This window comes from Corvus brachyrhynchos, unplaced genomic scaffold (genome assembly GCF_000691975.1).
Source record: "Corvus brachyrhynchos isolate BGI_N302 unplaced genomic scaffold, ASM69197v1 scaffold61, whole genome shotgun sequence".
Lineage (NCBI taxonomy): Eukaryota > Metazoa > Chordata > Aves > Passeriformes > Corvidae > Corvus > Corvus brachyrhynchos.
The window spans coordinates 480,402-496,041 of record NW_008236478.1 but is presented as its reverse complement, the minus strand read 5'-3'; the positions used below and the strand labels follow the sequence as shown (position 1 = coordinate 496,041).

At 43.6% G+C, this 15,640-nt stretch overlaps 1 protein-coding gene across 1 annotated transcript in view; it reads right to left on the bottom strand.

Annotated features, from left to right (window-relative positions):
- SYNPO2L (synaptopodin 2 like) overlaps positions 1–15,640 on the bottom strand; it is a 32,550-nt gene that overhangs the window by 3,707 nt on the left and 13,203 nt on the right. Inside the window, exons 2-3 of the mRNA XM_008643712.2 lie at positions 15,197–15,348; positions 11,777–12,438 (exon numbers count right to left, since the gene is read on the bottom strand). Coding sequence (XP_008641934.1) covers positions 11,777–12,438; positions 15,197–15,348 — 814 coding nt within the window. The remainder of the gene's footprint in view (positions 1–11,776; positions 12,439–15,196; positions 15,349–15,640) is intronic.

Sequence of the window (15,640 nt, the reverse complement as noted above, 5' to 3'; positions counted from 1 at the left end):
GGAGAGGAGAGGAGAGGAGAGGAGAGGAGAGGAGAGGAGAGGAGAGGAGAGGTGCAAGGCAGTGCTGAGGGATGGCATTAGCTCAAGAGATGATGGAAGCTGCTCAGTCCTCTCAGGATGCCACTTCTGATCATTCTATCACAAAGCATTCATTCAGTGGGAACCTGCTAATGTGGCAAAGTCACCTACAGTGGGGCACAGGGAGCTTTGTTAAGAAGTTTACTAGTTTTCCTGAGGGATACAGTCTCCCAAAACCTTTCTAGGCTAGACAGTTGTTGCATCAGTGTGACCACAGCAGAAAGAGCTTCTCTCTCCCAGCCCAGGCTGAAAATCAAATGTTGATTTGCAAAGCAGTCATCCTTCCATGAAGCTCTCAAAGTTTGCAGCCATTCCATAGCACATGCTACTGCTTTGGGATTTCAGCAAGGGGCCTTCTGCAGTTTGAGATCACCTCATGTGGATGCACAGTCCATTCCTCTCCTTTGCACCCAGAACTGGAAACAGGAAAAGCAATGCTGAAATTGCTCACTATTTGTACTTGCATTTGCAAAGTGAAGGCTCTCTGCAAAACTTTCCTTACAGAATGACTCCACCTTGCTGAACCAACGCTGAAGTAGTGTTCAGGTTTTTGTGTAGATTTAGTGTTCTTCAGGGCTGTCACAGACTTGCCCTCAAAGACCTGCTCTCCATGATGGAAACAAACTACCGTCCCAGAAGGTCTGCCCACTTCATTTACAAATCTGCATACCTGTGTCTCTAGAGGTTGTTGACAATGGAAGAAATAAGGGAAGTTGCTACAAACAACCTTGCTACAAGCTACTACACCTCACCTGGTGGTATTTTGCTTCCAAATTTATAAGGAGAAAGAGCAGCACCACAGAATCTTAGTCAAATGCAGAATATTTAAACTCTGGCCTGAGTGACTCACAGGAGGATTTCTAGTGTCAGGAGCTAACAGCTAGGGAGCTACACCATCCAAAGTGATGTCTGCAGAGCCCTTTCTGACAGCAGAGTACCATGGAAGTGCCAACTCTAAAGTCTGGGCTAGCAAATACTGTCAGAGAAAACATAACAGTAGATGGTCTTGGCTTTAACTCCACCAGCTTGTAGTCCTGGCTCAGCATTAGGATCCATGTACAACTTCCCTAGAAAGTTTCTCTGAACTGACCTGTGCTCTGAAGGAGCTGGCAAGTAGGGCCCTCTGGGACCTGCTTCTCACCTTCCTCTTCTCTTCTTCCTACTTTTCTCCCCATCAAAGGCTAAAGCACATGATTAATTACACCAGTCCTCCCAACAGAAAAATGGTCATGCTAGTCAAGTTACAATCTTCCACAACATATTAAGAAAAAACAGAAAGAGAAATATTCCTAAGATGACTTGTAGAAGGTAAAGAGCAGAAGAGAAGAGAAGAGAAGAGAAGAGAAGAGAAGAGAAGAGGAGAAAAGAAAAGAAAAGAAAAGAAAAGAAAAGAAAAGAAAAGAAAAGAAAAGAAAAGAAAAGAAAAGAAAAGAAAAGAAAAGAAAAGAAAAGAAAAGAAAAGAAAAGAAAAGAAAAGAAAAGAAAAGAAAAGAAAAGAAAAGAAAAGAAAAGAAAAGAAAAGAAAAGAAAAGAAAAGAAAAGAAAAGAAAAGAAAAGAAAAGAAAAGAAAAGAAAAGAAAAGAAAAGAAAAGAAAAGAAAAGAAAAGAAAAGAAAAGAAAAGAAAAGAAAAGAAAAGAGACATCTGTACCTGCATAAGGCTGATCCAAGCTTGAGAAAGTAGAGTCCAGACCTGGAGAACTGGGCATGTCACAAAGCCCGTTTAATTCACAACTCCCCATAAACAGAAAGAGAGGCAATGAGAGAGGAGCAGAGCAGTCTCCTCCTGGAGCAGAACCAAAACTCTGAGATGTCCAAGCTCTTTGCTATCAGTCCACAAGCCTTTTAAAGCCTCTCTTTTGTCTCGTAGGCATTGCTGCTGAAAGCCATGAGGTCACTCTGTCTATTTTTGTCTTCATAGCTTCATCACTGAGCAGTGTGATGGACATTGTCACCTGGCACTTAAACACCCTTATTCTTTCCCCCACCCTGTACTCCCTGTAAGGAGAAACTCCCCTTTTTTATTTTAAGAAAAGAAAATCTACTCTATATTCTCACAGCTTCTGTGATGCAAGCTTCAGGTTAGAAAGGTACAAGCTTCAAGTTAGTGCTACCAATACCCTGATGTCCAGCATTTCTGTGCCAAAGAGCCCTTCAAAGAGATGAAGCTAACACAGTGTGCATGTCCAACATTGACAGGCAGAAGAAACCTGCACAGGAGGAAAATAACTTTAGTTGCCTGAAAACCTCAGAGAGCACTCAGCTCCAGGTAGGTAAACATTAGGAAGAAAAGAGACAGCAGAGGCTTTAATTTCCTGTGTATATCAACTTTCTTCCACGTCTGAAGAGAACCAGTCCATGATTTAGACTTCTGTTGTGTACAAGACTGAGCAACATTTAACAGAGGAGCATCGGGATCCTGGATGCCTGCAGTGAAGTTGTTTAGCTGAATTAAAACAGCAGAGGCTGTTACCTACACTGAAAACATGGCTGTGCCCAGGGAGGGTGATGGAGTGTTTGAAAACCAGGGAGTGGTGTTTTGGCAGCACCATTTGGAGCTCCAGCACTGGAGACTGAGAGGTGTTGAAAGATGAGATGCTGATAGTGAGGACTGTGGTGGATGGGAAGGAAGGGAATAGATGGTGCTGGGAGTCTGCAAATCTCTGCTGGTGTGGCCTGCTCAGCATCTCTTCACACTTTATCTAGGTCCTGTCTTACTGCTCCTTTCTGTACTCAAGCAATAGCTCCTGTCAGACAATCCCAGAGCTGTAGCCAAGGGATACTGTCCCATGATTCTCCCTCCCAGCAGCCCCAGCCTTAGCAACTGTGTAGCCTTGGCAGATTATCTCCAGTGTTAGAGAGTCTGGAAAAATGAAGGTCTGGCCATACCTCCTGAAATCCAGTAGCCATCGCTGCATGCCAAGAAGACAACTCCCGCAAGGCAACATTGCTGTAGAGAGACCTGTCATGCCTCATGCAGAGGTTCTTAGAGCAAGAGCAATGAAAGTGGTTCAGTCTCTTTCATGATGAACATTTACACATATAGGGATATATGTATATATATGTCTCTTTGGGGAAGGCTTGTAATATTGATACATACCTTTGGAATGAAAATACAGCTCTGTCTCTAGTGAGAACATTCAAATGGAATAGATAAAAGAGTAAAAGGAAGGGTTATAAAATTCTCATAAATTCTGTTGGTGTGTTGAATAACTTCTATAGAAGACTTTTTGTTAACTTCTAAAGCACTTATTTCATGTTCACACTGAATTCTGTTGGAAAAAAATCTACAAAAAGGAAAAATTTCTATTAAGCAAAGCCTACGAAGATTTTCCTCTTAACTAAGTTTCACTGAAGTGAAATTATTTTTGTTACTAATTACAGTAAAGAGAAGTGTAAAAAGTATAAATCTTCTCAAGATCAGGCCTTATTAAAAGAAAGCATTTTAATGTATGCCCAGGCAAGCTACTGAACAAGCAGGCTTCCATGATGTCAGATACTGTTCTTGTTCTCTAGGAAACAAACAATGGTAATTTTATTACCAAGATCAAATTCTAGAAAAGCGATTACTATAGAAAATAAGAACTCTGCTACTTCCATAGATAAAGAGCCTGTTCCTCTGTGATGAAATGCTACTTGTCAACTGCTTTTTTCAGATGGGGTCACCTCGAATTTTGTTCTTCCAGCTATTTATGTTAGACAAGGTCATTTTTCCATGGCTAATGTTGCAAATATCTCAGTAAGTCATAAGAGGCTACAGACGTCTCATACTTTACATACCTGAAGTCCTTTCAAATGAGATTTGGGTGGGTTATATTGACCTTCTAAGTATTTCCCTGTTGAAAGTTTCAACCTTTAAAACTTTGATCAGTATTTAAATTGCAAACAGTTAAGCAGAGGCATATATATTCTTTTACTTCAAAGTAAAGGTAAAACTCTTGGGATAGGAAATTTCTCATTCTTGGATATTTGCACACTTCCATCACATAACCTGTGCATAATATACAACACAGATATGGCTTCAGCTCCAATTTAGGATGCTACAGACAAATGCTACAGTCCTACTCAAGTCTGCAACACTTTAGCATGTATCCGAGGTTAAATAGCTAAATACTTGTCAAACCACTGTTTCTTCTTGAATGGCTAGTGATTTTAAGTGTGCCAGTGAGACACTGCCCCACTGTAATCTCCTGGTTTTGGAAAAACACAAATCAGGCTTTTCTGAAGGTGAGTTGACAGCCCAGGTGAAAAAACATGCCCAGTCATTTTGTAGATTTTTGACCATTTTTAACCATACTGCTATTGGAGAGCTCTGTTAGGCAGAGAGGGTGTGGAGACCTACCTGTGCATGGCTGCAATATCTTAGTCTCATGGTATCCTTCTGGAGACTTGAATAGCTTGTTCACTTGAAAAAATCTCCCTCACTTGGGTGACAGTTTTCCTTTCTTTCTGAGCTGGATGGAAGTGTCCTCAGTGCAAAAGGTAGCACACAAGGCCAGTTTTTCTGGGCTGACAGCTCACACTTTGGCCCTGGATATTCCCTACATAGTCTTCTCCCAAAGGAGAACTTTCTTTTGCCAGGACAGCACCTGTTGAATCCATTAGTGAATCTGTCTTTTGCGGTTTTAGCCCAATTCCCTATGAAAGGTTTATGCAGTCAATGCTGCACATCTTTTGATCTTACCCATTTCATGCTAATAGCTTTTGAGTCCATTTGCTAATTTTAAGAGTCTGAAGTCACAAAGATACAATGCTCCTAAAAGTTTACTTGGAAATAAGAGGCTCAACAGAGGAGAGAGACCCCACCGTAAGAAGCGAGAAGCCCGAGTGCAGTCTTAATTAGGCATCCAAAACTGGAGAACATACACACATGCTTTCTCATTTTGAATGTGAGAGACAGACATCAGACAGATTTGCATTTACTAGACATGAGAGAATGAGATATAACATACAAAACATAAAGGATGCCAGGATCTGCTAATTCTGCTGCTTACCAAATTTCTTGATGTCTGACAGCAGGATACCACTGACTGATCATCTCTTTGTCTTTCAGTGTATCCAACATCTACTCCAGTAATACAGACAAGTATATGCTCACCATCTCAGTATGTGGACTTGATTAATCCTCTAGCAGTTGCTGTACGGTCTCATTAACCAGTTGATTTTAGTCCTTTTCTACAACAGTTCAAGCTCCTACTACATTAAAACTTCTAGCCATTCATGAGACAACTATATACCTTCCATGTGTCATGTCATCTGCCAATTAATACACAGCAATCTCCACTGAATCCCCAGGACACCCATTGAAAATGGTATTATTGCTATTTCCTGTTACTGCTTGCTAGGTACAACACCCCAGAGAAACAAGCCACATTTACAAAGCTTCACTAGCAGAAATCTGTATCTGAAAAAGCAGATAGGAAGACAATAGCAGTGTACCTGGCATCATTTTTGAGCTCCTTAGTCCAGGTAACCCCCCTCCCTCCCCTGTGTCCCCCACACACCTGGGTTTCTCTGGGAAGAAAAACCAGACAAAAGCTGCAAGGTGTCTCAGCTAGGTTCCAGATTTGAATAATAGCAGTTTTGGGGCTGTGGTGTGCCCCACAGCACATATCGCTTGTTCTGTCTAGATGCAGCCAGAGGACAAGATCCACTGACAGAAGAGAAGAGGGTTGGGATTTTTTATCATCTGTCTCCTTGCCAGTCATATAACATTGAGGTGGAGAGGATCTTTGATTGACATTAGTGTTTAAAGCTCTGTGGGTGAAAATATAGAGGTAGTCCTGTTAGATTCAGAAGCCCAGTGAAACACTACTACCAACTTAGCCAGTTAGCTCATCTGACATCATGAACCATTAATAGTTATGTTTTCTGTTCTATTCTTAGCCAATTGTGCGGTCACCTTACGGCAGTCCTATCTCATCCATATTTCTCTCATTGGAAAAGTCATGTGGAACTGTATCGGGTATCTTACAGAAGCCAATATATACTGTGTTCACATTATTCCTTCAGCCATGAAGTCTTATCTTACTGAGCAGGTCAATGATTCTTTCTACTTTTTATTAGTCCACATTGATTTTACTGTTCATTTTGATTTCTACAAATACGCACAAAAGAACTACTTCATTCAACTAACTGAAGCTAAATGATTTTTTTTTTCTTATCCTCAGAGCCTATGTCTATTAGAAGGGTATGTTCTTGGTCTTTTTCCCTGAGACCCTTTTCATTATTCCAAGGTTCTTGGCAAGGACTGGGGACCATTCTGATACGATTTTCATTAATTCCTTACATTTGACCTCTACAGAGAAGCTGACTCAGCCTTGTCCTTTCAGTACAGTCAGTGTATCAAGATATGCTGAATCTACTCGCCCCCATTTCTGCTCCTGTTTCTTTCACCAAAGAGCTAGATTCTTAGTTAACATAAGTGGTAGATACTGATGACAGTAAAGCTTTACACATTTCCCAGCAAACTACAGTCCCTTCCTATGATGGGTTTAAGTGAAACTGAAGAACAAGTATTTACCAGGTTGACAGTTTTCTCCTTCCTAGCTATAATTTTCTCTCACTTCTCTTGAGTAATGACTGTTGTTTAATCACTCCTTGTCAAAGTCCTTATATGCCTCTCCCTTGTCCATCACTATCACTTTGTCTCAAAACAATTTCAGTGTTGTCCCTGAGAAGACTTGTCCCAACCTTGTAAGCAGCCTTGTCCCACATCACTTTCATCATTACATTTTCTTTCAACTCAGCTCTCAAAACCCTGGAATCTAAAACTACCAGCTTGGTTAAAATAGTCTGTGGAGTTATATGTGTAGTTGTTTCAGTGTGATTATTGCTGTAATCACCTTTGTGATCTGAACTATTGGCAAAATTTTGGTTTAAACCCATTGTTCCCCATCAGCTTTACACATCCTAAGTCAGAGTAGAAGTGCATGTGCAAGGACAGGCTATATTAATATATGTGACAACATGTTTTAAAAAATCACTAACTGGGGCTCTGCAAGCCCCAGTTCACTTGGAAGTGAACTCTGACACTGCTTCAGCAGCAGCAGGAGGATAAATGACCTCTGATCATGTCTGAGGAACTGTGACCCAGAGTCAGAGTCCCTGTGCTGACAATAATAACATAGAAGTAATGTCTGAGTAACTGATAGTTTAAAAAAAGATGCTTCAAATGATCTCTCATATAGTAGAAATACTAGGACAAATGAGAGTATATAGCTTTTCATTTTAGGGATCCCATAGTTTTGCTCCATCCATCTTCAAATGCTAAAGATCTTTCCCCTCCCAGAGAATATTATCTGCAGCTAGATTTATCTTGAGCTAGCACACATTCAGCTAAAGTTGTGTCTCTGTCAGGCTCTGGGGCAGCAGGATTGCAGTGAGGTACAAAGGTGGAGCAGAGCAGAGCTCTATCAGCCTTACTTCCAGTGCTGCAACCCACAACGTCCTCATTGAAATGCTGGACAAGGGTGATGCCTGAGGGAACGATACTGGAGGTCTCCAGTAAGAATACCTGAGGAAGATGGCCAATTACTTGTTACAATTGTTGAGATGACTTGAGAAAGAGGGAAAAATTCATCCACACTAGCTAATACAGACAACAGTAGTTTATAATCGCTGTCTTCTGCCCAATTAATATATCAGCCTGAAAATATCACCTCTGCTTTCCATAGAGGACATAAACCAAAGGAGTAAGATCAAATGTCAAACTCAAGCCTAAAGATGGAGAAAGAGGGCTCTAGATACCTGGTGTTTATCTCATGGTAGTCTTTAATAAATGCCTTTCAAGCGGCACAGAATTCAAAGCTGAATGTGAGTTATTAAGGGGGTTTCTTAAACGAACATATATAACTGGACTGCTACTGGAGTGTATGGAAACTGATTTCCCAAGCGGATGCCAATTTCCAGTTTCATGTGCTGAAATGAAATCAGTCTCTCCATCTGTGATTCAATCATGGAAGCTGTTGTCCTTGTTTTCCTAATGGCTGGCTGCTCACTGAGTAGCAAGGGCCAAGGGTGATTCAGCATTGCTTCATACAGACTTCCTGTAAGATCAATAGTTCAGGCAATTAATTTTAATCTCCTGGTCTAAGCAGAATTGTTTTCTATTTTACTTTAAGGCACGTAGGATGTAGTAGTAGAAGGCTACTATCCTAAACTTTTTGGTCTCCTAGACTGCAGTGAATGACAAAACCGGTAAGTTAGGCTAACAGTCGCATAACTGTGATCATTAGAGTTACAACTGTCAAGGCTGAAAGCCAAATAGAAAATGTGGTGCAATAAGTTCAAACTACCATTCAGATACTTCATCTTCTTCACAGCTCCTGTGGCCTATACCAGTTGTAACAGGCTGAGAGATGGCTTGCTGCACTCACCCTCTCTGCAGAGAAATGTGACTGCAGTCACTCTTAGAGAAGGTAATCTCTATGACCTGCCAATGAATAGGCCACTTATTTATAAGCATCCTATCTTTTCAAATGATGCTGCTGTACATCCGCTTTAAACAAGAAGGATTTCCTTTTCTGATATGGAATGTAGTGACTTTGATGACTCTGCACAGGCAGCCAGGCCCATATAAAGCAGAGGAGGAAATTTCCCCACCCAGTTTTCCCTCCCTTCCTCTACCATACATGGAGAGGCTCTTGAATCCTACGAACTAAAAATAGTCCAGCAGATAAGTTTAAATTAAGATATTTTGAAGCACTTCTTGCACTGACACAGTGTGATAGCAAGTTAGGAATAGACTGCTATCCTGGTATGTCTATCCTCTGCTAACAATTTGTATTTCCAGTTGTGAGAAATGCTGAGCCTTTTGTCCTGTGAGATGGTTTAGGATGGGGGTGAAAATACAGTGAACCTCAGAGAGCACAGGTGGCTGAGAAGAAGCAACCCTGGCTACAGATGGATCCCAAGCCTCTGATAGTGGGGTGAGAAGAGAAGGACACTGCAGGACCTATGGAGAACCAAAAAACCTCACTTGCAATTACTTGTGACAACTACAGTCTGATTCTCCCTGCCACAAGCTCCCGCTTTCTGCTAAACTCCTGAAACTGACATATATTTTAATTTGTATTTTTTGTCTTTCTATCTCTTCCTCTTCTTCTGCTCTGTGCAAGTGGCACTTAAATGATCTCAGAAAGGGACTTAGCTTGGCCCTTTATAGTGATGACAAACTGAGGGCCTAAAGATCCCCAGTTTCCCCAGGGATTAATCATCTCTCTAAAAAGAGCAAGTTACAGTTTTAGTGGGAAGAAAACAAATTCATACTTTTGTTTCTACAGATTAGGCAAAATATTGGCTGTTCACAAACATCACTGTTCGATAGTTCATTTAAAATACAGCAGAGTCCCTGTTTACTGGCTGTTCTCTTACCCCACTGAGCAAAACACCAGGGTGCATAGAAGCCACTGGGTAGTGATACAGACTAAAGTTTTTTACTTGTAGGGCAAGTTCCCCTGCACTTGGGTGTCCTCCCATTCCAGTCCACAGCTTCTCTGCAAGCAGCCTCCCATGAAGCCAGTGGAGCTCAGCAGTCTCCCATCCACCTGTGTTTATTCCTGTGTTTATTCTAGGTAGGGGTGTTCTTTAGCTCTGTTGACCATGTAATGAACACCTTCCCTCCCTCCTCACTTGCTTCCTTCCTTCACAGTCACTGGCTGCTGAAACCGACTTTTGTTTTTATGGTTGCTGTGCTGCAGCATGATCAGGATGCAGAATTTTGCCTTCTCATTTACTGACAAGATCCCTAACCCAAGAAAAGATGATGTGATGTGAGTTACCATCCCTGGCAGAGTAACTCCTACAGAAAGACACCCATGGCCAAACATAAACCAAAAAGAGGGTGAGCAGTGAAGGAGTAATAGGAGAATAAAATACTACCTCATTCTGCAGTGCTTCTGGGAACCCTAACTCCAGCTGGCAATATTGTTGCATCATCTCCTGCCATGGGATATTATCTAGCCATCAGAAATGCTCTGAATTAAATACGTAGCTTTCCTGGGATCCCTCTGTAGTGATGCCGTCCATGGAAATAAGTCTTGATGTAAAGCAATTGCTCTTCCACTGCTAGAACTATCAGGTGGCAGGGAGCAGCTGAACATGCCTTTCTCAACATTCAGCTCATGCTTGCACATTATTCAAAGGGAGAAAAAATAGCTTCATCTTCAGGGAGGCTGAAATTACTGATTTCTTTCCTGTCCTAAGGAAAATGAGTGCTAAAGACTAGGAAGAAGTAGAACAAGGCATCAGGTCAGGTCCAGTGCCCAGCAGAGCAAGACCTAAGGGACCCAACTGAGCCTCTCCTCTTAAGACTGGAAAGAGAAGTAGGACAGTGCCCTGTCTGAAGGAAGCACCTAGGTTTGAAAGTTACCTCTAAAGGAGTCCTTAGGCAGAACAGATAAAAGAATATTTAGCCCAAGGAAAAGAGAGGTTTAATAATTGCCTTGCAGTATTATCTGGCCTGGGTAAAATGTTTTTGCATTTGAAGCAGAAGATCAGAAATTAGAATCCACGTTTTCTTTCTGATTCAGTCTAGTAACTTTTCTGTGTCTCTCCATTTTCCGTTCTGTCCCTAAGCCATTTTTTAAAAACCTGCTTTATTTCTAGGCTCAGAGTAATGTAAAGTAGTCTGTCATACTACACACTGAGGTACGTATATGAAAATAAGTTTATGATTACCTTGTTTTTAATATTATGAGATAGATCACAACTCTGAAATCAGATAATACCTTGTTCTACGCTCATATCTGGGCTTGAAATACTCCATGTGTAGCAGAAACCAGGAAAGATATTCACAATTAAGGTCACTTCAGGTCCATCACCCATATACTACACTACATTTTTCAGTACTTTATTCCACATGGCAAGGTCTTGACTGTCAGGGATGGCACTACAAGGAACTGTTTCAAGAGCTGATTTACCAACTCCTGCCTGTCCTTGCTGGCAACCCTCCACTGCCAACACCTAAAAAGTTATAAATTCTACCTGAACTCACCAGCTTCTGCCAGACATGGGCACCCTTGTTGGACTGAGTACCTGCAGGGAAAATTGATGCAGAGGAGTCCCTCCTTGAGCTGGACAGGGTGAGAGAAATAAATCTGTTACTGACAAGACTCTTTTGCGGGTATTGCTGTCTGCAAATTATCTTTCATCAGTCCTTAATTATGTAATACTGCATGCCTCTGTGCCCATGGAGAGCTACACTGAACAGAGCACTCCTTGGGAGCCTCTTGAAATGAGAGTTCTGTGCTTGACACACAGGTAGCTAAGGAACAAACTGAGCTGCCATAAGACTTCTGTAAAGCCAGGGAAATTTAACCTCCAAGTTCTTTCCTGACACCATCATGTCATCTGAGTCTTCTTAGCCCAAAGTGCTGAAGAAAACAATGACCTCCATCCTTTTTCCAGGACATAGAGGTGCTACAGCACAGCTGGTTGTATGGCTGCAGCCTCTATGAGTGACTCCCAGACTCCTGACCCCAGACACTTTCTCTTATCTGTTTCTTAGGATGTCTTGGGTGAGGTAGACCCCAGTGCCAAAGCTGCAGTAGGAAGCCCTGGTCTCTGCAGGTCTGATGTGACTCTGCTCCTTTGCAAGCTAGAGGAGCTAACCCACATTATATTTGCAGAAATAAGGCTTTTGGAAGGAGATCCAGCACAAGAAAAAGGCATGGGTGAATGGCAGTTTAGAGGACTTACTGGCCTGCTTGGCTTTCTCTGCATACGTGGTGGTTAGGTCTTCATCAACCGGATGTTCCACTGGCCCCACCATGGGGATGAGATGGCGTTCTGCTTGAATAGCCTTGGTGGCATGGGGCAGGAGCATCGCCTCTGGAGAAGGCTCCCGTCCCTCTGTTGACGGTGGCCGCAACTGTCCCTCGCTGTCTGAGAATGGAGTGTCTGTGCGACTGCCAGGCAGGCAGACAATCTCCCTCTTGGCCACCCCGCTGGAGCTGGCCAGCTCTGCTCCCCCCTGCGCAGCAGCCTCCGGCATGCTCTCGTAGCCACTCTGTTCGGACAGGGACACCTCGTCCTGAGGTGCATCTGCCCTGCTGGTGGTGCTGTCAGGTGGCGAGCGTGGGCTCTTCTTGCGAGCCCGGCGGTGCTTCTCCTGTGCCACGTTGTCAGCATCACTGTCTGTCTCACCATAGTAGGCCTCACTGTCCGGTGGGGACGTGAGGCTCTCCAGGTGCCTCTGTGACCTCCGTGGCTGTGAGGGCCGTGCAGTGGCTGGGGCTCCTGCTGGTTCAGAGCTGAGTAACTGTGCCGGGGGGCTGAGCAGGGATGGTGGAGAGAGCACATGCTGCCCTGGAGAAGGGGAACGCTGGAGCCTTGGACCAGTCTGGTCCCCACCAACTATCCTGTGGGGAAAAGGAAAAGTGGTGAGCGAGGTCTGGTTTGTGTGGCTAAGCTGGAAAGAAACCCTGACATGAGAGAGGGCTATGGATTGAGATGGTGTTACAGGTGTTTTTCAGGTGGTACAGACACCTGAAGTGTAGGTGCCAAGGACAGACTCATCTCTGACATCAGCTACATGCTCTCATTCTGATTTTCTGCTTCATGACTCTATGGAAACTAGGTGTTAAGCACTCAAAAGTCAGAATGCTCTAAAACCATAAAAAATCTACCAAGCTTAATCAGCTCCCCAGGCATTTCTCCTGGAGAGATGAATTCCTGCATAGCAAGCATTCCCCAGGACAGTGTGACTACCCCTCAGCCTGCAGCTTGTCAGCAGAGAACGGCTGGGGCTCAGCTATCACACTGCACTCCAGCTGCTCCTGCAGCTGAGACTGTGTCAGCCCTGCAGATCTTGGCACTCCCAAACTGCTTTAGTTCAGACTGGGCACCAAAGAAGTCAGTGCTATTTGTTTGCCCTGACCTCTGCATGGGAGTAAATAGAAAATACTTAGGATATGAAGGCCCAAGTGTTTTTTGGGGATAGGACTCTGGTATCCAGTGGTAGGAGACCACTCTAATATTTAGCCTGCTCCCTGTTGGACTGCTTCACAAGCTAGCTACCAGTGCCTGGGTTTTGATTACCATATGCAGTCATGCTGGCGAGCCCAATCCATGGTGGCATTTGCCTTTGGCTTAGACATACCAACTTCAAGCCTCTAAGACATCTGGAAGGATGACTGGAGTAGGTGCAGGCAGACTGGTGCAGTCAACCCTACTGCTGGCTTCCAGAGGGAAGCAGAATTGGCTGTGCTAACAGGAAAAGAGCCTACTCTGTCTTCCCTCTCCTCAAGAGTGAGTCTGGATTTCAATGGCAGTTTGACTCCAGCCCACACAGATGGAGCAGGGAACTTGTTCCTTCTCTTGTCAGGGTCACCAAGGCTTATAAGAGCTATAAAGGAGTCCTAAGTATTTGCCTTCTGAATATGCATACCATGAAGCCAAGCAGACAGCATTGCCTCTGTAAAGCTGTGGAACTCATTACTTGTATCCCAATTCTAAACTGTGAAAAATCTATGTCAAATGCAAACCTTTGTGGAAGCTTAGGGTGGGAGAATTTCTCTGGTGGTTTATTTTTTTAATACTATTTGCCATTATGAAATCTCACTGGGTAGCACCCTCAATGTTCCACAAGCAAAACAGAACAGTCCCTCCTCTTCTTTAAACACTTGACCAGGTAACTGAAAAGCATTACTGCTTGTAAGCCAGTTTCTCTTGTTCTCTACTGTCAGGTCAGTGTCTGTCCCTTCCTCTTTTTCTGAAATACAGATACTCCAGAGTCATCCAGCTACCTCTCCTTTCGGAACAGGAAAGATTGGTGTTTTCTCTGGGAACATAAATATGAAGTGGGAATAGACATGTGATCAAGAAAGCAATATTTGATGATTTCTCCACTACTCCAGGGGAGCCAACTGATTACATTCTTTCCAAACCATCCAGTGTTGGCTCCATCCAGAGGGCTGTGAGAAGCCTGCCTTTGTCACTTTATTAATTCAAAGTGTGCTGAATTTGACCCATTAGAATTTGCCCAGGCACCTGTTGGCTGCAGATAGGCTCCAGTGGTGTGAGATAAGGCTTTGGCAAGGGACCAGGAGCTATTCTGGACAGCTCGTATAAAACTTACTCATCCCACTTAATCACAGCTACGGTATAGAGCAAGCACATCAGAAGGCACCGGTACTTTCTCTGAAGCCAAGAGGAAGATCCTACATGCTCAGGCTTTCCTTCTCTGAGCACTGCCCACCCCTGCTCCTGCTTTAGAGATGACAGCAACCAGCATGGCTGTCCCTCCCCACTGCTCACAGTGCTCTCTCTATTTTTTCAGGACCGTAGAAAAATCATATCTTCCAGCCCCCTTCACCAGGGCCTGATTTTCTGAGGGTGACTTCTGTTTAGGCAGTAGTGTGGACTAGCTAGGACCTCATACAGCTTTGCTGCCTTCATCTTTATAGGATTATTCATTTATAGCTTGGGCCGCATCCAGCATGCACTGACGCACTGGGTTAACTTAGCACAGGGACGATGAGGAACATTACTGGGACTATTTTTTGTCCTTAAATTTGAGCCTGATCTCCAGTATTCTCCTGAATGAGAGGCTGGCACAGATATTTCTTCCCATAAAAAGGGGGCTCAGCCACACACCTCTAATCTTTGTGGCACTCAGTTTACAGACTGTTGGACTACAACAGCCCACCGTAATAAATACTTCAGTAATCTTGTCTTGCCTTAACTATTCAATGTGTAGTCAAATCAATTTCTAGAGAACAGTTATTTACCCAGAATGAACCTGAGTGTCTTGTTGCTTGCTGAGATGAACTGCCTCTTTGGCATCTACTTGCTTGGTTACTAAATAGCTCATTCTTTGCAGCATAGCCTTCACACTGCAAACATTTCCCTTCAGCCTGAGGGACAGGGATGTCTGGGCTCAGTTCAGCCCCAGGGCCAGGCATTCTGGAGAACAGCACAGAGACAGGGCAAAACATTGAGATGCCACATGTTAGCCATGTTAGGGCATGGGTAAGTCCTCCTAGTACACCTTGCAGTATGGCGAAACCAAAGGCTTCCTGCGTGCCTTCTTTCTGCTGGATGTGGATAGCTGCTGTGCTGGATGAAACCACCCTACTGTCTGCACTGTCACAGCACTGGCACTTGGGAGCAGGTTACCTTTTCACGCGGATGTTGAGCATGCCGTTGGACGAATCGATGATCTGCATGGCATTAGCATGGGACAGGCCAGCACATGACTTCCCATTGATAGATACTAGAACATCATTTTCCCACAGGCCTCCACGGCATGCTTTGCTTCTCTTTCGAATCTGAAAAAGCAGGAGAGAAGATAGGGATGAAGGGAAGAAGAGCAGCTGTTTAGTTCAGTTGCTTGTCTCTTGCTGGCCCTTTTATTGCTCCATTCCTCACAGAGTAAAATAAGGCCTAAGGCTACTGTGCTGCCAGAGTGGAGCACTAATCCTCTTGGATGAGCCCTGGCTGTGCCTTTTGGTCTCTGTATTCCTGTTAATTCCAAGAATCACTCTGCTGAGCATAGGCCTGACCCGATCACCAACCCAGTCCTTTAGTGCAGATGAAAGACTCAAGAATATATACATGCTC